The sequence below is a fragment of the Varanus komodoensis genome, unplaced genomic scaffold, assembly GCF_004798865.1.
Source record: "Varanus komodoensis strain SLA01 unplaced genomic scaffold, ASM479886v1 scaffold14_1, whole genome shotgun sequence".
Classification (NCBI taxonomy): Eukaryota; Metazoa; Chordata; class Lepidosauria; order Squamata; family Varanidae; genus Varanus; species Varanus komodoensis.
Window position 1 is genome coordinate 3,401,506 of NW_025335438.1, and position 24,150 is coordinate 3,425,655.

Here is a 24,150-nt window from a genome sequence, read left to right on the forward strand (position 1 = left end):
ATGCCCACAAGGTGAGGGGCACTGTGGGATTTAAAGGGGGGGAGTCTAGATCCAGCTGCCATGCTGGAGTGTGGGACCCACCACAGATGCCAGCAGTGGTCTGTGACAGGGTGCTTGGGCCCTGGCAGCTGCCCAAATGTGCCAGGTGTTGACGCCGGCCCCAGGCAACGATTCTAGCCCCTGGACGTGTTTGTATTAGGAATGTCGCTCCTTCCTTCCCCATCGCTCTGTCTTCCTTCATGAGTGTCCAGTCTCTCCACTGCCCTCAATAGAAAGCTTGCTGGGTGGGGAGAGTTCTTGCTTCTATGCTGGCTCCCATATCCACAGGACACACTCTCAGAGACAGCATGGCTTTCTGCTTTGGGGATCCACAGAAAGGCCCCACAGAAGGGACACGGTCACAATCCGTAGCCCTGTGTGGGTGCTAGATGCACAGGAGCCTCCACCTAAACTGGAGCACCAGCAGTTGTCAACTCCCTTGTGCTGGTGCCATGTTGCTGCGGAAGAGCACTGGGGCAATGGGACAACAGCTCCTGGTACAGGGGGAGCCCCCGGTGCCTCAAAGGCTAGTGGCACCATGCACAGGCCCCTCACTGGAGAAAGCTTCTAGGGGGAGATATTGGAGCCAAATGGCTCCCTTCTCCATGGTAGCAAAAGGAGGTTGCTCTGCACATTTCTCATATACTGTACACTGGAGCAGGAGTTGCAGCGAGCAGTGGTGTGGTCGTTTGCACTGCAAGTCCTTCCAAAGAAGCGGCATCCATGCAAGTCTTGGCAAGGAAGGGACAAACAACTTTATACCTTCTACACTTCAGTGCCGCAAGAGTGGGACTCCTTCCTCTCATAGCCAATTTAGTGTCTGTGTTGGCTGCTGGAGAAGAAACAAGCACTCTGTCCCTTCCCTGCCAACTGCTGTCCCCCTGTGGCTACCAGGTGGCTCCTTAAGTACAAGGCTGCTTTGCATTACTGTTGAGAATACTACATGAAAAATCGGCTCCACATAATGCCTTGGCTCCATCATTTGAAGATGCATGTGCCTTTGAGTGAAATAAAGGCCAGGATCCATCCCCTAACTCTAGCATTCATGACCAGGGCTCACCCCCAGTGTCCTTTCATCCACTACCCCACCAAAGGAAAGATACGTGGGTTTGGTTCTTCAGCAAGCTTTAACAAGCTGATGCTGTTCCCTAAATATGAAATATGTCTTAAATAGTAAACTCACCATGACAGTTTCCATTGGATAATGAATTGAGTAATGTGTTCTGTTCACACTGAAATAAACAGGAAAACAAGCTGATAAAATCTGTTATTTTCCTTCTGCAAAAATTGCTATTGTGCTCTGATACAGGAGTACAGTGCACCCTGATGAATAGTACCGATGTGAAAGCCTTGCATTTCTTCCTCATTTGTGACTACTTGTTAGTAGCAATCTTAAAGCAAAAACAAAAGCTAACTTCATCCATCTGATTTGTCTATCAACAGTGACATAGTCATTTTAATGCTAAGCAGAAAATTCTCCAGGACAAAAGAATTTCTGAATGATTCACATATAATATGACTAAACCACTGTTTGGTATTGTGCAAACGAGCCTTCACAAATTGTTGGGCATTCACCTCCTAGCTTCCTCTCATAGGCTATGATCCCCTGACTCTCTTCCTCCTTTGAAGCAAAATATTGCTTACATTTGCTCTATAGGCCAGATCCTGGTTTCTGTTTTGATCCTGGTTTTCACACCTGGTTTGCATGGCAATTATACATCTTAGGTTCTGGGTTCAGAAGAAGCAGCAAACTATGGTTTGCCTCCATTCAGGGTGGGAGAAAATCACATGAAGGGAAGGAGATGAGAGTATACTAGCTCAAGGGACATTCAAGTCTTGATTGTACACTGTGAAGCATAGTTAAAGCATTGCATCCAAAGCAGTCCACCGTCCTCCAGTCACAGAAAAGCAATAAAGTTCTGGTGAGGGTAAACATTCACATACCTGGATTGATGGGCTTATTTTTGCCTCCATTCTCTTAGCTGAATACAGTGTGATTTGTCCTGTCTAGTGTGAGTGCAGCAGTAGAATATTCCAAATTATCTAGGTTAAATGTGCGTGCACACAAGCTTTAACCAGCTTTTGTCATGCATATATAAGAAGGGCCATGCTGAATCAGACCAAAGACCTACCTAGTCCAGCATTCTTTTCCTACAATAGCCTGCCAGATGTTCATGGGACACCTAAAGCAAGAATCAAGGGCAAAAGCACTCTCTCAATGGTGTTTGCTAGTAACTGGTATACAATGCTCCTAGGGATACTGCAGAGAACAGATAACCATCACAACTAGTGGCCACAGATAGCCTTATCTTCCAAAAACTTTGCCTCTGTAGGTTAAGGGACTAAGTCCATCTTGACTGATGTGCTGGTGCTAGTAAGTGTGGCTCCTCTGAATTTGATGAACAGCTGCCTCCCAAGCAAGGGGCATATAGACTGCTTCCAAATACGGAGGGCCTGTTGAGGTGTGATGGCTCATAACTGTTGATAAGATGCATTCCCCATGAATTTGATTGAACCCTTCTGAGTTCATAGAATTGCTCTCCTCTCACTAATACACAACATGCCTATAGAATGTTTCACTGATTGTGCACAACTCATTTTATATTTGTGTTACGCTTCAGCAGGAAGGTGTGTGTTGAGCACCAGATCTACTTGGCTTAATTTATTGGCACAAACTGTGTCCTGGATTCTATCACTGGTTTCTGCATTCCTGGCTCCAAACAGGTTACTGTTTTCTTAGGCCTTCTCAAAACCATATTGCTAGGAACCTAAACTGGACCAACTCCATAGCCTCAAACATTGATTTCCAAAGAAACTGAACATTCATATAATCAAGGACTTTGCTTCAAATGATGGATGATCTGCTGTTCTGAAAAAACAAGACTTTTATTTTCTCAGCCATATATAACCAAAATCAACAAAAGACGTCTGCCACTGTAGCAAAGGAATCTGGCCTGTATTTTGCCAAATCATGCAATTTGCTAAGCAAGGAGAAATAAATAACATGTTGTGTTCCCAATTCAGTGAGCTGTGGGAGGTTCCAGGGCAACTTTAGGGCTCAGCAAGAGGAAAGCACGCTGGAGATGAATGATATTTCTATAACATCCAGTGAGACCCACCCATTGTTGAAGGGCAAGTGGGAGTGAGAAGGGAAACCCATCTCTAGCAGAAACAGTCAGAAAATGAATGTGGTGATAGAGGCAGATTATTTGCACTGTGCAAGTGTGTGGTGGCTTCCTCTGGACACCAGTGGGAGCTATTAGTAATCCACCATTCATCTGCACAGTGCTGTGACACCATCTTCCTCTGCCACCCTACCACTTCTTGACCGTTTCAACTAATGACGGGTTTTTGCCTCCTGCATCCAAATGTCTGGTAGCAGTAGATGATTCTCAGCAGCCAGTGCTGATATTCTGAATGCTCTTTCTTCTCTCAAGGAATCAGCCTTGCACAGTATCCTGGTGTTGACTCTGCTGCTTCGGACAGTACTGAGACACCCCAGCCTTCACAATAACCTTTCAAAATTTCAGGTAAGAGGAGACTTTTCATCTTCCCTTTGATTACCCTGCAGCAAGCCACTGGTGCTTCTTGCCAGTAAATCACATCACTGGCCATGGGTGATTCCAGATGAAGCTTTTGGCATACAATTACCTTGTCCCAGTCACAGAATTTTAGATAATGCTAACCCAAACCATAAGAAGAGCTCTGCTGGATCAGACCAAGGGTCCATCAAATCCAGCGTTCTGTACACATAGTGGCTAATCAGCCACCCAGGGGAAACCCACAAGCAGTACAGTAGAGCAACTGCCCATATCCCCCAGCAACTGGTCTAACATAGGCCATGCTGCCTGATACCAGAGGTAGCATGGACCCCTCAGCACTCATAGCCATTAACAATGTACTGTCTACCTGCAGTAACACAGTCATGTTAACGCTGAGCAGAAAATTCTGTTACTTTCTAGGACAAAAAACAAAATTCTGGATGATGCACATGTAATGCTAAACCACCTTTTGGCATTCCCAGAATTTGTTCCTATATGTGCCCAATACTTTTTCTCTTAATAAGATCTCAGTTTTGCCCTTATGGCAAAATCCCATACTTTGTTAACGGAGCAATTCTGCTTATATTTGGGCAGGAAAAAAGGTTGACCGTTCCTAACATGTCCCTGTCAGCCATGATGGCTGGAGGGAATTGTAGGCCTTTCTTCTATCTAAACATGCATAGGATTGCATTTTAAACCACTCTTTCTAGTAAGGGTGTACTAGAACTTCCTATTTAGGGACAAACATCCCTGCAGCTGTTAATCTATACAAATCAAACTCTGTGTGTTCTGTCTTTCTAGGAGGTGATATATTATTCAGCAATATCAGTATAGGATCTAGAAGTACATTATATTTCAGGATTCTGGTTAGCATTTGAATGATCTTCCTTCCAATCATTTACAATATGAGTGCTGCAAAATCCAGCACAAAAATTTACACAGGAAAGCAAACAATTACCTCTCCATGGCTAAGCACTGCTTACCTTGTTCACATCTTCTGGTTGCTGCTGTGCACACATGTTCTCCTTCTGTATTATTTTTAATATATCCATGTGAAACTTCTTTGCATTCAGAAAGACTAGTGGGTTATTCACTGACACTATTTTCACCTGTTGTAAAGATTCCTTTGGAATCAAAAAAGAATAGTTTTGAAAGTAACATTTCTGACTCCACGACAAGTAGAATCATCATGGGGCAAGGATGGTTCAGCTGGCAATATCTGGACTGCAAATCTAGATTCTCCCAGACATTTAGATGCACCTAAAGTATATGCACAGTTGTGTCCCAAATGCCAAGCAACCTATATGAATGCCCAACACTACCAGGCATGGTTCTTAGTGTGTTATATAGGAAAGGAACAATGCAATCTCTCTTGCACTCTACAGCTCTCTGAGTACAGGCAAGCTGCACACACACTGGGGAAAAGAGTTAAAATAGACATTTCTCCATAAAGAACACATGCCTAAAAGCCACTCATTCCCAACCTCCAATGGACCTTCTTCTATATAGAAGGAGGAATGAGAAGATCAAGCTTACAGAATCTGCTTCTGTTTTGAATCTGCATTCCACTTCTTTCATATGTTTCAGGCTCAGTGTCATTGCTCTGTAACAGATAGGTGAAAACAGAAAATATAATGGTCTACATCCTGAATGGAGCTGCCTGAGCAATCTTTTAAAAATTAAGCATTTCCTTGTGGGATCTGGCTATTCCAGCACTGCAAATGCTTCATGTGACTTACTGCAAATTTTAAAACTGTTAAAATGAATATTATACTGTTAGAAATGGATTCATGCTCTCCATAGAAGTGAGATGCTTGCTTATCATGAGAAGTAAGCATTCTCTGGCTGACTTTACATGTACAAGGCACCTGGGCTCATTCAGCTGAAATTTGGTCAAGCTGCTGCTATAGAGTACAACAGCACAGATGGGTAACTAAAAAGGCAGGTGGTTCTTCCTAGGATATCCTCAGCAACTCCAAAAGTGGAAAGCTAGTTGTGAAAACTGCACAGCTGTCCTCCATCCTTCTCAACCATGTTGATGGGCTAAGCAACCAGCATGGACTAAAGATAGCCTGTGCATATGCTATGGGATTGCAGTCTCAGAAGCAATGTAGAGATGTGTTCTTTGTATATGCAATGCAGGTTCAGTTCAAGTGCTCTACTTCTCATCTAGTTTGGCCATAAGGGTGTCACTGGAAGCCAAGGTTGGGTCATACAGGGCAGGGGGTACATTGCCCCTCAGGTCTCACTGCAGGCTGCCAGCCGGCCCCTCATCACAGGTGGTGCAGCAGTAACAAAGAAGTTGCAATTTAGTTGAAAACAAAGTGTGTGGGAAGTTGTTGACTTGTTCAGAAGCAAAAGAACATTTCCAGGAAGCTTCTGGTTGTCTGATTCTGCTTTTTTGCTGCTTATAGCAAATTTGGCAAGATAGACAGTGGGGACCACAGAAAGAGTCAGGGAGTCATTTGCATCCTGTGGGCTACATGTGGCCCATGTCTGTCCTAAATGTATTAAAGAATAAGTCTCACTGAACTTGGTGACTGGGTTCAAACAACATGATAAGCGTAAGTTACAGTGAAGGATTGAGTATGAGTTGAGTGTGGATCCTAGTTGAAATGTGCATTACCATGTTGTCTGAGCTCAGCTGCACTAACAAGCTATGGACTGCTAACCACAAATAACCCCTGAAGAAAGCCCATGGTTTGTTGCTGGGTTTGACAATCTGTTGATTGTTCACCATGGTTTGTTATTTTGACTGGGTTCAAACACAATAACCCAACTTTCAGCAACAACCCATGGTTCAATGATGACTCACACATAACCCATACTCAGCTTTTCACTGTGAGTTATTATGGTGTCTGAACCCATGGAGTGGGACTATCTTCTAAGGAAACATACATCAGATTGCACTGTAGGGTATGTCGAGCCCCCGTACTTTTTAACACACACTGAAATAGCCAGTTTCTTCAGCTTTACAAGCCTCCTCACAAGTGGTGAGTAGCCCTGCACCTTCTTTTACTCTGGTACCCTGAACTTCCTGAATAATCCTCAGTAGTGAGAGAGGCATATGATCACTGACATCCCACCTGGTGTGAATGTGGCCCACTATTTCAACAAGTACGCTCTAAGAATGACTCTGGATTAAAACCAAGGATGAAGCAGACATACAATCATTCCACAATTGACCTTCCTAGATCCCGCAATAATTCGAGGTTGGCAATCCCTTCTTTTCCTCAATCCTTAAACTGCTTATTTTAATTGCTATAAACAGTCCAGAGCCATGTGCTATTGAGATGGTCTATAAAGCTTGAAATAAATAAACAAATAAATAAGTTTATTCCTTAAGGGTACAAGCTTATGCATGTTTAGACAGAAATAAATCCTATAGCTCCCAGCATCGTGGGATATTTTTTCTGTCTAAACATATAAAGGAAAGTGGCTAGGTGGATTTCTTGTCATGCCCTACGGGAAAGTCATCAGAACCACCCATTTTTCTATGATGTGGACTATGGAATCTAATAGAAAATTATCAGCAGCTTCAACAAACTACACCTCCCAGGATCCTTGGAAGGTAGATAGCTATATTTCTCAATAAATTTAGGGATGTAAAGTATATTTGCCAATAATAGAAAATAACTGTGTATTTCCAAAAAGACGGATAAAAATATTATTTGCCTCCAAGAATCCCTACAGAAATGTCTCACCTTGGAAAGCGGAAAACCACAATAACAATTGTGCAGACAACACCATACAGCAGTCCCACATTAGCAGCAAAGCAAATTGTAAACACATAGGTGCTGACCCATATACTCTGTAAGGAACAAAAGAATAAAAAGTGATGAGCTAAACAAAATGATCTGTAATTCATAATTCCTATAATTACCTTTATTGCAACATTAATTAGAAACAGACAATTCTAAAATCTAGTAAGCAGTTTTACACAGTAGAGGTTTTTAATCTAATTAGCCAGCTGATCAAACATCTGCACCAATGCCACCAACCCCAAAGAAATATTGGCCTTCCAATATTAAATTATGGGTATTAACTAACATGCATGTTTAAAGGACTTTGCTGGCTGCAGAATGCTGGACCCTTTTCCATCTAAACATGCATAAGAATGTGGTTCTCTTTCTTCTTTGCTGGCCAAATCATTAAAAAAACCCTGAATCTTTTCATTATCTATATCAGTCATTCACCGTCCAAAGTCCAAAGCTGTCTGGGTGGCTCTGAACACCTCATTTTAAAAAGCCAGAAACAAGAAAGAAAATTTAATACAATTATTAAAATCAGCATTTAAAAACCATTTGAAGCATTAAACACATTCAATAACTAGACCATTGTATACATAAGCGTTCCTGTAACCCCCGCCACACATGTCATTAAAAGCAATTAAATGCCTTGGCATAGGCAGCAGTCTTAATTCAGCACTAGAAAGAAGACAGATTTGGCAACAAGCAGGTCTCTGTGGAGGGACCATAGAGAAGGCTCTCTTCTTCTCTCTTGAAGGTGACAATTGGAGGAAGGCCTCAGAACTTGAGCATAGCACTCAGTGCAGAGAATAACAGTTTTTATTATAATTGACTTCAGATGCATCCCACCTTTTCCCCAGGGAGCTGAGTGGCTTCCCACACTCTTTCTTGACCACAAAGACCACTCCTGTGAAGCTGCTCCACAACGGGTGTTACATGGACAGTGCAGTGTAAAATATCATTCAGCTTACACTCTATGGGCTCAGATAAGCCATTCGCTCTCAATTAACATCTCACAGGGTATGAGATGTGATTTCCAATGGAGGAGTTGTTCTCTTCCAGTCTGTTTGCTTGCAGTAATAAGACCATGTCAATTAAAATGCAGACAGCAAAAGTCAATTATTTCTTATCAAGAGACCTCATTTGGCCAGCCTCTCTAGATATCAGCAAAGCATGCCTCACTTCCCTGTAAGATTCTGCTTCCTTGAGACAACATATACCTGTCTATGGCAGCACCGTTGCCTTCACTAGTAGAAGCCAATATTGCAGAGATGGGAAACTTCAGAGGGTCAGTGGGCCAGCCCCCAATTCACAAGGGGCTGCATACACCCCTGCTGCTACATCAACTACCACCATTACATTACTGCTGAATTCAGCATTCAGAAGAATAACTCATTTTTGCTTTCAACAAGGTGAGCGGCGAACCCAAAGGGAGGTGCATGTTTGCATTAGAGAGATGTGGGTGGTCCCTGCACATTTTGTTTCAAGGCAAGGTGCACCCCCTTTCCCTTTGCTGTGCTCCTATGCTGTTTCTTACTGGCTGTTTTGGCACGGCGGGGAGTGCCACAGAGGGCAGAGTCCAGGCAGTCAATATGTTACCCATCCCTGCAGCACTGACTTTTTCCAGTCCCAACTCAGAAGACTATAAAACCTTCAAACCAACATAACACTCCTATGGAAGATAAGAAATAGAAGTGTGGGTACCATGGACAGTTACAGTTGTACATTCTCATAGCCAGTTCTCCTAAATGTGACTGACTGTTTGCAGCAACAAAACAGAAGCTGTGATGGAACAAAAGCACAACCTGAGCATAAACTTCACCTCTGACACCTTAACAGGCTGTGATGCAGGCTCATAACTTGCTAGATTTGGTGTCTACATAGACTAAGAGCTGGAGAATACTGGGAATCGTGGGGCTTTTTTCTGTCTAAACCTACACAGAATTGTGCCATAAACATCTCTGAAGCCATGTCAATGAGATCATTGGGTATGATGGTATGTAAACAGCCTGCTATAGATTTGTGGACAGTCTGCAGAGATAAGAAATGATTAATGGATCTGTAAGTTCCATTTCCATACAAACATGTGATTTACAAAAAAAAATTAATAACATGCACACTGTGTATCCATCTTTTGGATTTGTGCAGCCCTTGAGTAATGTGTGTGTCCATTCCAGAAATGTATGCATCTTTCTCAGTGCATTTTTCAAATGTTTACATAGTGCCGAGTATATTTTTCTCTTGTTTTGTAGAACAAAACACTACAAGAGATGAAGGTCTTTCCAAACACACACTACATTCAGGTACACATTTCATTCTGGGAGGTACAAATTAGTTAAATACATTTAAAAAACAACAAACCTCAGTGGAGTGAGTTTTTCCCATCTCCATCAGTACAATTTATAGGGGTAAGGAAAAAATCAAATCATGTGTGTGTGTGTGGAGGGGAAACTGTTGAAGGTAAAATGAAATCGTCATCAAGATGAAGGCAAGCTGGTATCTGAGTCAAGCACATTTAAAAAGAAAGTTTTACATTTTATTGCTCATACTTGATTCCCACTCATCTTCCAAGGAGCTCAGGGTTAGGGTGAGGGTTTACGACTTTTACCATTTTATTTGCATAATAACTCTTTGATGTAAGTTAAGGTAAGAGACTCCTTCATGGATCACTGCCTTGTCATGGCAAAGGGACTTGTGTAGCTCAATGAAGCTATGAGCTATGCCGTGCAGGGCCGCCTTAGACGGACAGGTCATAGCAGAGAGCTCTGACAAAACACGATCCACTGGAGAAGGAAATGGCAACCCACTCCAGTATCTTTGCCATGAAAACCCCATGGACAGTACCAAAAGGCAAAAACATGAGCCCCTCAGGTCAGAAGGTGTCCAATATGCTACTGGGGAAAGAGCTGAGGGCTAATACTAGTAGCGCCAGAAAGAATGAAGCAACTGGGTCAAACCTGAAAGGACACTCAGTTGCAGATGTATCTGGTGGTGAAAGGAGAGTCTGATGCTGCAAAGATCTATACTCCATAGGAACCTGGAATGTAAGATCCATGAATCAAGGCAAGCTGGATGTGGTCAAACAAGAGATGACAATACTGAACATTGACATCTTAGGAATCAGTGAACTAAAATGGACAGGAATGGGTGAATTTAATTCAGATGACCATCAGGTATACTACTGCGGGCAAGAATCCCACAGAAGAAATGGCGTAGCCTTCATAGTCAATAAAAGATAGGAAAAGCAATACTGGGACACAATCTCCAAAATGACAGAATGATCTCAGTTCGAATCCAAGGCAAACCATTCAACATCACAATAGTCCAAATCAATGCCCCAACCACTGGTGCTGAAGAGGCTGAAGTTGACCAGTTCAATGAAGGCCTACAACACCTTCTAGAATTAACACCAAAAAGTGATGTCCTCATCATCATGGGGGATTGGAATGCTAAAGTAGGAAGCCAAAAGATAACCGGAATAACAGGCAAGTTTGGCCTTGGAGTACAAAATGAAGCAGGGCACAGGCTGGCAGAATTTTGTCAAAAGAATAAGATGGTCATAGCAAACACTCTTTTCCAACAACCCAAGAGACAATATGGACATCACCAGACGGTCAACACAGAAATCAGATTGACTATGTGCTCTGCAGCCAAAGATGGAGAAGCTCTATACAGTCAGTAAAAACTAGACCAGGAGCTGACTGTGGCTCAGATCATGAGCTTCTGGTTGCAATATTTAGGCTTAAATTGAAGAAAGTAGGGAAAAGCACTAGGCCACTCAAGTATGACCTAAATCATATCCCTGATGAATATACAGTAGAGGTGACAAATAGATTTAAGGAATTAGATCTCACAGACAGAGTGCCTGAAGAACTATGGATGGAGGTTTGCATATGCTGGATCATGGAGAAAACTAGGGCGCTCCAGAAAAACATCTACTTCTGCTTCATTGACTACGCTAAAGCCTTTGATTGTGTGGATCACAACAAATTGTGGCAAGTTCTTGGAGATGGGAGTACCAGACCATCGTATTTGTCTCTTGAGAAACCTATAATGCGGGTCAAGAAGCAACAGGGAGAACTGGGCACAGAACCACTGATTGGTTCAAAATTGAGAAAGGAGTTCAGCAAGGCTGTATACTGTCGCCCTGCCCATTTAACTTATATGCAGAGCACATCTTGAGAAAGGTGGTGCTAGATGAATCACCAGTTGAAATTAAGATTGCTGGGAGAAATATCAACAACCTCTGGTATGCAGATGATACCACTCTCATGGCAGAAAGTGAAGAGGAACTAAAGAGTCTCTTGATGCGGGTGAAGGAGGAGAGTGCAAAAACTCAACATTGAAACTCAACATTAAGAAAACTAAGATCATGGCATCCGGTCTTCTAACTTCCTGGCAAATAGATGGGGAAGAAATGGAGGTAGTGACAGATTTTATTTTCCTGGGCTCCAAGATCACTTCAGACTGCAGCCAAGAAATTAAAAGACGCTTGCTCCTGGGGAGGAAAGCTATGGCAAATCTAGATAGCATACTAAAAAGCAGAGACATCATCCTGCCAACAAAAGTGCATATAGTCAAGGCTATGGTTTTCCCAGTTGCAATGTATGGCTGTGAAAGTTGGACCATAAGGAAGGCTGAGCATCGACGGATTGAGGCCTTTGAATTGTGGTGCTGGAGGAGACTCCTGCGAGTCCCTTGGACCGCAAGATAGTCAAACCAGTCAGTCCTAGAGGAGATCAACCCTGACTGCTCTTTAGAAGGCCAGATCCTGAAGATGAAACTCAAATACTTTGGCCACCTAATGAGAAGGAAGGACTCCCTGGAGAAGAGCCTAATGCTGGGAACAATCGATGGCAAAAGAAGAAGGAGATGGCAAAGGATGAGGTGGCTAGATGGAGTCACTGAAGCAGTTGGTGTGAGCTTGAGTGGACTCCGGGGGATGGTGAAGACAGGAGGTCCTGGAGGAATGTTGTCCATGGGGTCGCGATGGGTTGGACATGACTTTGCGACTAACAACAACAACAAGGTAAGAGAGAGAGGCAGATCCAAGATCACCTAGGGATCTTCATGGTAGAGCATGGCTTTATCCAACGCTCTATCAACCAACAGACAATGGCTTTCAACAAAAGCATTATGGTTTGAAGCAATCAGTCCCAAGGCTATGTGAGCCCAGAATGAGAAAAAAAAAGAAATGTCAGATCCTGAAAAAATGGTTATATCGAACACAGAATAGAATGTGTTGATTCAACGCTAAGAGTGTGAGAGCCCATAAGCAATGCTGCCTCTTACTACTGGTATTCCTATGGTATTCTGCCATCTCTACTGGCTTGAAATCAAGAATGTTTAAGTATGGGAGGGGAGAAAATGATGGGAAAATAAAAGGTTTCCTTTTACAAATTTGAAAATATTTTTTTCCATTTATACATGGAAAAACTGGTTCAACTCCTTCTTGTTTTAATGTTTCTGAACACCATGCTAATTATTACTAAGTATAGTGGGATGCTCCTCCTAAAAATCCATAATTTATAGTGTAAATCAGGAAAGGAGGAGGACAAACAAGTACATGTTTAAATCCACACCAGCAAAATGTTTTAGTTATGTATGAGGACGGGAAACAAAGACAGGAAGGCTTGTGAAAAAGGTTTAGCTAATCTCTAACACATTAGATAGTAAGGATACCAGAACGATGGGAAATTATCACCTGATGACTAATTGGTACCTGGTTGGAGCAATTTGATTATTCCAAGTCTTTTCTATACTGAATGTGTTCCTACATAAATCATACTACAATTCACATCCCTCAGGATGAATGAGCCAAACTGAAATTGTAATCTCATCTGGAATGAAGTTATTTCTTTGTAAGTGCACTGAAGCATAGTTTTCCTGGGAAAACGGCTGGCTCAGCACTTGCTTTTGAAAAGGGTGACTTTAAATTCCAAGGAGAAGGCAAACAGAAAAGAAAGAAAAGGGACAGGACAATCATTTATACAAATCTTGAAAAGCAGAAAACAAAGCCCACTAAACCAATAAAGCCCAAAACCAGTCAAGTTATTTCCATGGCACATCAAAACCTTTCTGAGCTTCCTAGAGCACACAAGTAGCCAGCCAGCCAGCCAGCCAGCCAGCCAGAGAACCCCATTCCAGCCCTATCTCCATACAGTCAAGGAAGGTAAGCAAGTGGAAATACAGCAGAGGGTATATGACAATTTTTCCCCACTCCTTCAACATGTCCTTTACCAAGGTGCATCATAGACATGGCTAGGCATCTGGAGGTACCAGTACCTGCATAACCACATATCTGAGGCTCTTCACCCCATGACTAATTCCTTTCCAATTGAGGTGGTAACAGCTGCAGCCAGGGCGCCCAAACTGCCTCTCAGGATACATCTTTTGGAGAAAGGGAAACAAGAGGCTTTCTCTCATCAGTACAACTACTTCTGTCTGCAACAGAAACCCCACTTTTACCTCAGATCACTACAAAAGTACCTCCCTCACACTCATGAGGAAAACTAGCTCCCCACTCCAATTCCTTCTGGAAGTAAAGATTCCCAGAGGGAGGTGGCCTTTTTCCCTGATAAAAAAGGGATTTCCCTTGTCAGCAAGGGAAGAAGGCAGCCTTTCCTAGCATGATCGTTGGGCATGGCAGGGCAGAAGGAAGGGGTGAGAAGTTGGTGGGTCAGATAAAGAACCCTCAGGGGCACATGCAGGAATCACCTGGTCACAGGATCAGGTAATCTCTGCCTACAGATTGTTCAGTTTGAATTTCTACCTTCTTCATAGGACTTCCTGCCCTTCACAGAAATAATTCTGATTATAAAAGCTTCTTGTCCTCAAGCTGCTAAGAGATAGCAATAAACTGTTCCATACTGCAGAGCTGCATGTGGGACTCTATCCAACCCACATTTGCAAGACACAGTAGTACATTTTGTATAGGATTTTGAATCCCCTGCATCTTGTACAATTAAGACTAGATTTTATTTATGATTAAACATCAACAGAAGCAAATGTTTCAGAAATGAATATTTATCTGCTTGCTTCTTAAATAAATATACTCAATTTGAGAAAATATATTTCATTTTCCTAGACTCAGATTGGGCCAACCCAGTCTTCCTAGACCACTTGGTTAAAGGAAGTGTGCTCTAAGAGTCCCTCTCTGCTTCTTCAGGAGCCACCTTGCCAAGCTTCTAGTACAAGTTCACCAACAACATGCTCCCCCAGCACAAGCAGCTCTACAGATGTCCTTTCTGTCACACAAAAGAAAAAGATGTCACCCACCTAACACATGAGTTCAACCCAGAAATGTTCTATGACAAAATCAGAACATGAACTCAAAATCTAGGAAGTGGTGTGGTTGAAATGCAGTTAGAAATGGCACTCCACAAAGAAGATCTGGAGAAAGACAACAAGGCTCTGCCACCAACACCACCCCGGCACCTCTCTCTGAAGGTAGAGCAGCAGTGAGCACAGCAGGGCAGTGTTGATCTCAACACACTCATGGTACAAGCACTAGCTAGCACTAAGAACCACAGGAACACCTGAAAAGTGAGCTTGACAGGACTCTTCTTCCTGAACTTTTCAGGTGAGAACAGAGCATGGTCATCTCCCATCCCTCAAGAACTAATGGTGGCTTGGTGCACCTCTTCACTGAGCCAAGTGACCCCTCCTTCCCTGGCTTTCCCAGAGAGGAAGCAGGATGTGAGTCTAAGAACCTGAAGGCACCTGAAGAAGTACACATCCAATGGCCATCACAGCAATGGCACAGCTTAAGAAAAGCACCCACTGGGGAGGAGCTGCCACTAAGTGATCCTCAACAGGTAGCACACCTGTGTAACAAACAAAAAGCAGGCTGGGTGCAACTGTCCTACACCCAGATGGAAGCTTCTCTGCGGAAAAGGGCTGACCCACAAGAGCTGCAAGGATTTTACTTCCTTTTAATGTTTGGTGTGTGACAAAGAATAATATTTAACTGTTTCTCTTCCCTGTGGAAGTTCTTGTCCAATTAGCTTTTGTTAACTCTTCCAGTGAGCCCTATGGAGTTTTAAACATTCAGCCCTGAATACAACTGCAAGTACAAAACCAATATTTATTTCAAGGCAGACCTTGTACAAGGCACGAACGCCTATATACAGCTGGCCAAAACAACCATCTCCTCACCTGTCAGTCACTCTTTTAGAGGTTTACTATGGCCTTCAGTCAGAACCATTGTTAATTTCAAGGTACCACCCAGCAGAGAATAGGAGGTTCTGTTGATGTTCCAGCCATTTTTTTAAAAAAAGAACCATAGGCAATCACAATGCTTAGCTAATTCCTTTTCTAACACAAGTTTTAAAAGACAACAGAGGTCAACAACAGAAATCATCACATTTTTGTATCAATGCCACTGTTATCACCCTCGAAACATATGTCTACCCATTGTTCACTTATACCATAAGAAATACCAGGAGAAGATGAAGCGTGTCTTTATATTTTGAAAACTAGGGAGGAGTGTGTCTTGCCCAGTAGGGGAGCTATCATCTCATATGTCATTCTATGCCAAGTGCAAAGTTGAATGGGAATTATAGTACAATAATAATTTGACTGTTAAAGCTAATAATGACTATCCAGACATTTCCAACTGCCAGACCAATGAAAATAAACACCCTGGCCTTGGTTATTGGAAGAACACCCATTCTGATGTTTCTTATTTATATACATACTCCCACCCAAAGTATCACTATAGATTACTGCCAAATGTTCTTAAGAGGGCTTTCATTCTCATTTCACTTTTAAATGGTCTCTGTTATAAAATAGTTAATTATCCATATATTGTGTGATCGTTTTGAGATCCTCTGAAATACAAAATCAACATTAATTGCCATCACGTTTCTTAGAGATAGTGAATCTGGTTCTACTGCAATGTCAGATTCTGCTGCAATGTTTCCAGCTAATGGAAACATGACAACGCAATGGCTAATTTCGGCCTGAAATAAAGATATTCCTATGCTAGCAACATGCCAAATTAAATGGATAGAAGCAGTGGTGAGCAATCTCTAACCCCTTTGGTGATGTTTAACATCTGGTGACATTGAAACATTAAAACACACACAGAGGGAGAGAGAGAGAAAGGATGTTGTCTGTGTTGGAGTGCTGATCACTTTGTTCATGTTTTATACGCCTTTCTTTTATACTTCACTGTAATTTGTCTTTTCTCTTTACTTTGCCTTTACTCTTTACTTTCTGTTTCACACCAATATTTTAGGGCACAATCCTACACATACTCAGACAGAAATAGGTCCTACAACCACAGCACTCCCTTTCCAGCATGGCTTGCTCAGGGATGCCAGGAACTATAGGATTTAATACCTGAACATGCTTGAGGTTGCACCTTTACAGTATTTTCTTGAGATTCAACCCACGCCCCTACAAATATACATCAGACCAGAAGGGTCCAAGGCTCAGGTTCCTGTTCCATGCATAAGTCACAACATTTGATACAGACAGCAATAGTAACTGACCAGACATGCAATCTGATGCATATTCAAGTTGAAAGCAACCCCACAACTTCCAGTATTGCCCAGCCAGCATGCATCTGGCCAGTTAGTGCCATCCAGATAATAGCAGGGCTGTCTTGACCAGTATAACATCTTCCTAATGTTTTGCATTAAAAAAAAATCATCTGCATCAGAGAGTGTGTATGGAAGCAAAGCCATGTGCTTTTACAAGCCTGGACAAGAGGAGACTCCAAGGGATCTGGTGGCAACATATACAGTAGGCATGTCGGGGGGGGGGGCGTGTCACAGTGAGGTGGGCAGAGACCTGTTTTCCCTTGCAAAGGAAGGCAGAATGTGTTCCAGTGGAGCAAAGGTCAGGGAACGAAGGTTCAACTTGGATGCCAGGAAGTACTTCCAGACAGTTAGAACCCCCAGGGGTACAGAATGGGCTTCCACAGGAGGTGATTGAAGCCCCACTGGTGAGGGTGTCCAAGGATAGGCTGGACATGTACATGGTAGGCGTGTCATGAGCAGAGCCAGCTGGAGCCAGGGGTCAGACTAGATGTCCTGAGAGGACCCTTCTGACTTGCTCTGTTTCTGTGTTTCTGTGTTTCTACAAGTGTTCCTTAACTTCCAAAGAGGGAATAATGGGTTCCTCATTCAACTCAAGTATTAGATCTCATCATATCTCCTTTCCTAGTGGCACAAAAGTGAGGGGGAGGGGGCAGAAGACATGATTCCATGCACTGAAAGGCCCTTTCATTAAATTTTCCTTGGGTCAAACCTCACTTACCCAATCTACTTTATCCAGAGTCCAATACCTTTTTAAGTCACGGAACTGCACCAACATGCCCTTCAGACCCACCACAATGATACTTGCTAGAACGCACTGGAATGAAAGAGACATTTGTTAGAATATGAATTCAGCTATTTTCTCCAAATGTGTAGAGAAATTGTTTTGGCAAAAGAGTTGGCAAGTTCTCATGAAGCCTGCAGACACTTCTCTGCTACAGATATCAATGTCTCCAAATATAAATAATGCAAAACACAACATATTTGCACATTCCTTTTGTAGACAGTGTTCAGTTTTGGGCACTCAGGTTTAAAAAGGATGCTGATAATCTGGAGAGGGTTCAGAGGAGGGCTACAAAGATGATACAGGGCCTGGAAAATAAGTCTTATGATGAGAGGCTGAAAGAGCAGGACCTATTCCGGCTTGAGAAAAGGAGACTACAAGGTGACACAATATCACTCTACAGGTACCTCAAAGGCTGCCACAAAGAAGGAAGAGACATCCTCTAACTCGTACCAGATTGTAGGACATGGGACAATGAACTTAAACTACAGTACACCAGGTGCAAGCTAGACACCAGGAAGAATTTTCTAACTGTAAGAGTAATGCGACAGTGGAACCAGCTGCCAAGAGAGGTTGTGTGCTCTTCCATACTAACAGCATCCAAGAAGAAAAGAGACAATTATCTGTGTTGGATGGTATAACTGCCTTCCTGCACCTGGAGGGGGTAGGACTCGATGGCCTTTTTGGCCCCTTTTGACTCTATGATTCTATGAAACAAACAGGCTGTAAGTGAACATCACTTTCAATAGATTCTTCTGTCTCTGATTACTCAAATCATATCCTTCACCTTGAGCCAAACTGTGCACTTCATATAAAAAGTGCACACTATTTACCTACACTGGATGTTTTTAGCTGTATCTCCAGTTTTGCATGATTCATTCTTCATTCTGCCTAGCAAATAATTTTGTATGCATTCATACACTTTCACTGGCAGAAGGCAATCTAATAGTTTGCATTATCTATTCTTTAGGACCCAGAGCCAGGAAGTATCCAATTCTGTCCCTGTAATAGCAGGACCTACTGCTAGCATGATGGGAACCTAGTGGTTACTGAAGCAAACAGAAAGCCTCAATTCCAGAAGAGGAAAGATCAGCAGTCTCTGAAGAAGGAATTCCAGAAACTAGCATTCCCATTCATTTCTGGAATTTCTCCATAAAGTGCTACTAGGAATGTCAAAGAGATCTGAAGTGGACTCTGTGAACCCAACCCATAGACTCTTCAGTGAACCAGCTTTTTCAGAGCTGTACAGATTCTGCATTCTTATGAACCTTAAAAAACTTTTTGGAATTTAATACCAATTTGTTCATAGAAAAACGGTGAAGTGTGTGTGAGTGTGTTTGTGCTTGGTGGACCAAAATGCACATTTCACCATAGGCCAAAAAATGAAATCATACATTTTAGGAGGATTTCGACAAACTTGTACAAATGCATATGAACACAAATGCAAGAAATTAAAAAAAGAATCTGATTCTGCCAATGAGCAGACAACACAATGAAAAGTGCCTGTTAATCCATGAAACACAAATGGGAGAAATGTAAGAAAATTTGTCCATCCTTAAACACGAAGCCCTGTTGCACTAGCAGTTGGTTCTTTGGGTGCAAGAGAAGGAGCACAGCCACAGCAGCAAAGTTGGATACTCTTTGCTCTCTCTTTCTGTTTTTCATAGGCACATCTGAACTCCACATTCTCCCTTTTGTTTAGATCCTTAGCAATCAGTTAGAAGCACAGGAAGGGTGCCAGGAAAAAACAAGTGTGACTGTTGTTTCCAGGGTACCCACCAGACTGTAGCTCTCTCCATTTTGCGGCTATCCTTCCATTCTGCCCAGCGAACAGTTTAATACATTTTTACAGACTGTTACTAACAGAGGTTGATCTAACCTCGGTGTTGTTATTCTGTTTATCATTTTCTACAGGAAATATCTTTTTTAAATAGTCTGGGATATCTTGAAATGCAGCTCCCAGTGTTTTGCTCTAGATTCCACTATGGTTAATTTTTCCTAAATAGCTGAGACAGAGATTATTATGGTTTTAAGTGCCTATGTTTCAGACTGCCAGGGTCAGATGCTTTATGAATCATCACCTTCAAACAGGTAGATGGTTGTACCCAAATTAGGTTCCCAGTTGTAGCCTATTGTAAGGAAAAAAACAATGCTCACTTACCACAATATAGCTATTATAACAATATTTTTTAACATTCTAACACCCTGATCCTCAACAATTTTCCCACAAGCGAGTACATCCACCGCCCAACACTCTGCAGGTTGTCTGCGACTCTCTTGCAGGAATGGGCAGTCTTTTGGGGCTGTGGACACTGCCATGCAATGATTGCCACGGGAAGCATGATGGTGCAAAGTAATCCATCCAAAAGACTGAGTATGAGGCAGAGGAAAGGGGGGAGCCACAAAATGCTAAACAGCTCCTTGAACCCTCAGTTTCCAGAACCAATAGAAACCTATTTCATGATGCTCCCACTGAAAGTGAGGAATGTGTTCATTGAAGAAAAAATAGTGGGAGAGGAAGGGAACTCTTGTGTATACTAATGAAGGTGTCAGCAGGGATACCAACCATGGCATACTAAAAAGCAGAGACATCACCCTGCCAACAAAAGTGCATATAGTCAAGGCTATGGTTTTCCCAGTTGCAATGTATGGCTGTGAAAGCTTTACCATAAGGAAGGCTGAACGCAAAAGGATTGAGGCCTTTGAATTGTGGTGCTGGAGAAGACTCTTGCGAGTCCCTTGGACCGCAAGATAGTCAAACCAGTCAGTCCTAGAGGAGATCAACCCTGACTGCTCTTTAGAAGGCCAGATCCTGAAGATGAAACTCAAATACTTTGGCCACCTAATGAGAAGGAAGGACTCCCTGGAGAAGAGCCTAATGCAGGGAACAATTGATGGCAAAAGAAGAAGGGGACGGCAGAGAATGAGGAGGCTAGATGGAGTCACTGAAGCAGTCGGCGTGAGCTTAAGTGGACTCTGGGGGATGGTGGAGGACAGGAAGGCCTGGAGGAATGTTGTCCATGGGGTCGCGATGGGTCGGACATGACTTCACGATTAACAACAACAACCTATGCGGTATTGTATCATTTTACTTCCATTTTGTATTTCTCTGTGCTTTTACATTCTCCATTGCTGATTTATTTTTGCTGAACGTTTGACCTGGAAATTACTTCTAGTTTTTACTGATTATCACTGGGCTTTAATGCTTTGTTGCCTATACATGGCTCTAGAAATACCATTATTGGGTAGAATAATTAAACTATTAATAAATGCTTGCTCAAAAGTAAGTGTCTTTGAGTCAAATTGAATATTCACCTGGGTAAATGAAGAGTCCAGCAGAAACTATCCTGCTGGAAAGAGGGCATGTGAGGAGATTCACTTCCCATGTGCCTTCATTTCCAAAAGGATTACTGAGAGGAGAGAAAAGAAAAACCCTTTCCCTCCTCCCAGCTATTGTTTGCAGGTTAACCTACCCCACCCCCCATGTCAGTGAGACTTGGATTCAGATGTCCTCCTTCTAAAAACAAGCCTACTCTGGGCCAATCACAGACTCTCAGCCCAACCTACCTCACAGGGCTGATGTGGGGATAAGATGAATCTTATATACATTAGCATGACAGGCCTTTGGGATTCACAATGGATGCCCACAGTCACACAAGGAAGCTCCATTAAGTTGTACTAATCCAGAAATGTGTGTTTTTCTAGGGTTACTTTACAAATGGTTAATGCTGCACTGCACACGCAGTGGGAATGTAGCAACTCTATTGGATACTGCCTCCTATGTGGGGAATAAGATTTGGTTTTTCTCCCTTTATAAACTGGAAGAATGGGATAACCCGTAACTCTCCCTAGCCCTAGAAGCTTCACTGCATTCCAGTACAATAGCCTACTATGAAATTATATGCTAGGAACATTGATGCTAAACTTCTGCAATAGCTTTCACTGAAAACCAGCAGCCCAGTTTCTATCCAAACAAAAGAGAAGGGTTACTTTCTTGCTCTTGGCACATAAAAGTGGTGTGTTCTCTCCCTGCTAGAAGAACTGTAATAATCACAGAATCATAACGAAAGGTGGAGCAGCTACTTTCATGCAGGGGAAATAATAATCTTTTTTTAAGAAGCAAAAAAAGAATGAACTTTACCATGGGCAGCCAGTATAAGATTGGTCCCACTGCATAGATGACCACAAGTACCAATATGCAAGATATTAGAGAAGCCACCTAAAAACAGTTGGAAAGAAAAAGCATAAATAATTACATTACTCAAATGCTGAAGCACATCTAAAATGAAATGAAACTGTTTGGTTTGTCAAAGTTGCTGAGCATAACAGAACAGTGCAGACACATAAAAATTCAAGGAGCCAAGAAAGGGGGGTTTGGCTCTCACGTAGTCTATAGATTGGAAGCATCTGAAGATAATTTAAGATTTGACCTGTGGTGGGTTATTCTTTGCCCACCAAAAAAGTAAACACATGGATCAAATACAAAAGAAGCTCACTTTTTGATGACAAATTCACAGGCAGCAACCACTGATATGCAGCTTCTGACTGGAAAATATATGCTATATGACATATAGGAACATAACAGTATCTACTTAAACATGGAAATCCTCAATTTGTTCTTGGATCTCTGCAATAGTTGCGATCCAAAGAAACGCATGTACATCCAAGTCTCCATGTAATCTATGAGAGCTTAGCAGGGAGAGGGACTGCTTCTTATCTGCATATATATGTAACAAAAGCCTGCTCATTGAGTTTCCAGAATTGGAATGGACACAGAACTGAGAAGAGGCAAGCAGGAGAAGGGTAACGTACCCTGTCCTGCTACTTCTCCCCTCCAAAGCATCTGCCTGGCCTTTATTTACCCCAGCCCTTCTCTAAAGTCTCAAGAAGGCATGCACAGCTGGTTCCTCCTCCCTTTTATACTCACAAATAACACCACAAAGCAAGCCGAGGTGCAAAAGTAAGCACCTGGCCCTCACAAGGGGATTGAGTTTGGTGTCTCCTGCTTCCGCTTCCACAGAGATGTCTATGGCATCCCGGGCACCATCTGCAACAGCTTTGCACCCAGTATACCACCTGCAACATGGTCATGCAAGGTTCCTCCAACTTCTCTCTGGCAGATTAGTGAACTGTGAGCATCACCAGTCGTCACCAGTCACAGCCACCTAGTGGTTCACCTACCAGTGGAGTGAGGACACTCTAGCCACTCCACTATGCTAAGACCTTGCCTAATGTATTTACACACGATGTTGAATTAACATCACAACCCAGTCTTGCATGCTTATTCTGACATTGCACCACTGATTCCTATGGGATACACTTCCAAGAGAGTATACTTAGATTGCTATCCTTAGGCAAGCAATTCGTATTCCATTGAAGAGACTTCTTTTTTTGTTGTTGCTGCCACTCTGCATGAAGCAGGAGCATCTTTTCATGATCCTTCATTTTGTCTTGAAGCTCCTAGAAATTTAACTATGTATTATGAAGAGCAAGTAGCTACCATCAAAACAGCACCCACCACAGGGCCCAAGCATCAATTGAATGAGATTTATAGTGTGATCCCATCCCATACATACAACCTCATGAATTTCTCATGGTTTCTATCATACTATTATTATATTGCATCCATATCCCACTTTTTTCCTCTTGTGGGGAACCCAGGGTGTTGTACATAGCTCCATTTTATCCTCACAGCAACAACCTGTGAGCAAGGTTAGGCTGAGAGTCAGTGACTGCCCCCAAGTCAGCCTCAGGGCCAAGTGAGGACTAGAGTATGAATTTCCTAATTCCTCAAGTTTGGCACTCTAACCACCGAACATGTCATCTGAATCAAAACACTTTCTTATACTTCTGGTTCTCTTATTATTCTGAAATCTTATCTTCTACTTTTCTGAAAGAATCACAAATAGTTTTTTTAAATGCCTCCAAACATCCTATTGCATTTTATGTTTGCTTGCTATTTTCATTTAACATAACATCCAGCGTGGAGTAGAAATCTACAAAGCTTGTTGACTATTTTTGTAATGCTATTATTACTATATTATTAGTATTCTACTAGATCAATTTGTCCCTACACTTGGTTTAGTTCCTTTTGGTTGACCCTCTTATGGCTTTAGTTCCTTGGTCCCCAAACATGGTTGCATAGTCTGATCCTGTGTGTCTAGACATTTGTTGTTGTTGATGTTCAGTCACAAAGTCATGCCCAACTCGGAGGGTCGGGTGCCTGCCCCTTTAAAGGAGGCGGTAGTCTGACCGGTCCTGAAGAAAGCGTCACTGGATCCAGAGATGGACACTAATTATAGACCTGTGGCCAACATCCCGTTTCTGGGCAAGGTGTTAGAGCGGGTGGTGGCAGGACAACTCCAAGCTCTCTTGGATGAAACTGATTATCTGGACCCATTTCAGTCCGGCTTCAGACCCGGGTACGGTACTGAATCTGCCTTGGTCGCCCTGTACGATGACCTGTGCAGGGAGAAGGACAAGGGGAGTGC

General features: G+C 42.6%; 1 protein-coding gene across 3 annotated transcripts in view; it reads right to left on the reverse strand.

The window, feature by feature from the left end:
• The window catches only part of SLC26A7 (solute carrier family 26 member 7), a 157,942-nt gene that overhangs the window by 15,273 nt on the left and 118,519 nt on the right, over nucleotides 1–24,150 (reverse strand). For all 3 annotated transcript variants that reach the window (XM_044423758.1, XM_044423759.1, XM_044423760.1), the window contains 6 exons: nucleotides 21,801–21,878; nucleotides 17,597–17,692; nucleotides 7,286–7,392; nucleotides 5,118–5,184; nucleotides 4,565–4,705; nucleotides 1,223–1,271 (listed from right to left, as the gene is read on the reverse strand). In XM_044423758.1, the coding sequence (XP_044279693.1) occupies nucleotides 1,223–1,271; nucleotides 4,565–4,705; nucleotides 5,118–5,184; nucleotides 7,286–7,392; nucleotides 17,597–17,692; nucleotides 21,801–21,878 (538 nt within the window). The remainder of the gene's footprint in view (nucleotides 1–1,222; nucleotides 1,272–4,564; nucleotides 4,706–5,117; nucleotides 5,185–7,285; nucleotides 7,393–17,596; nucleotides 17,693–21,800; nucleotides 21,879–24,150) is intronic.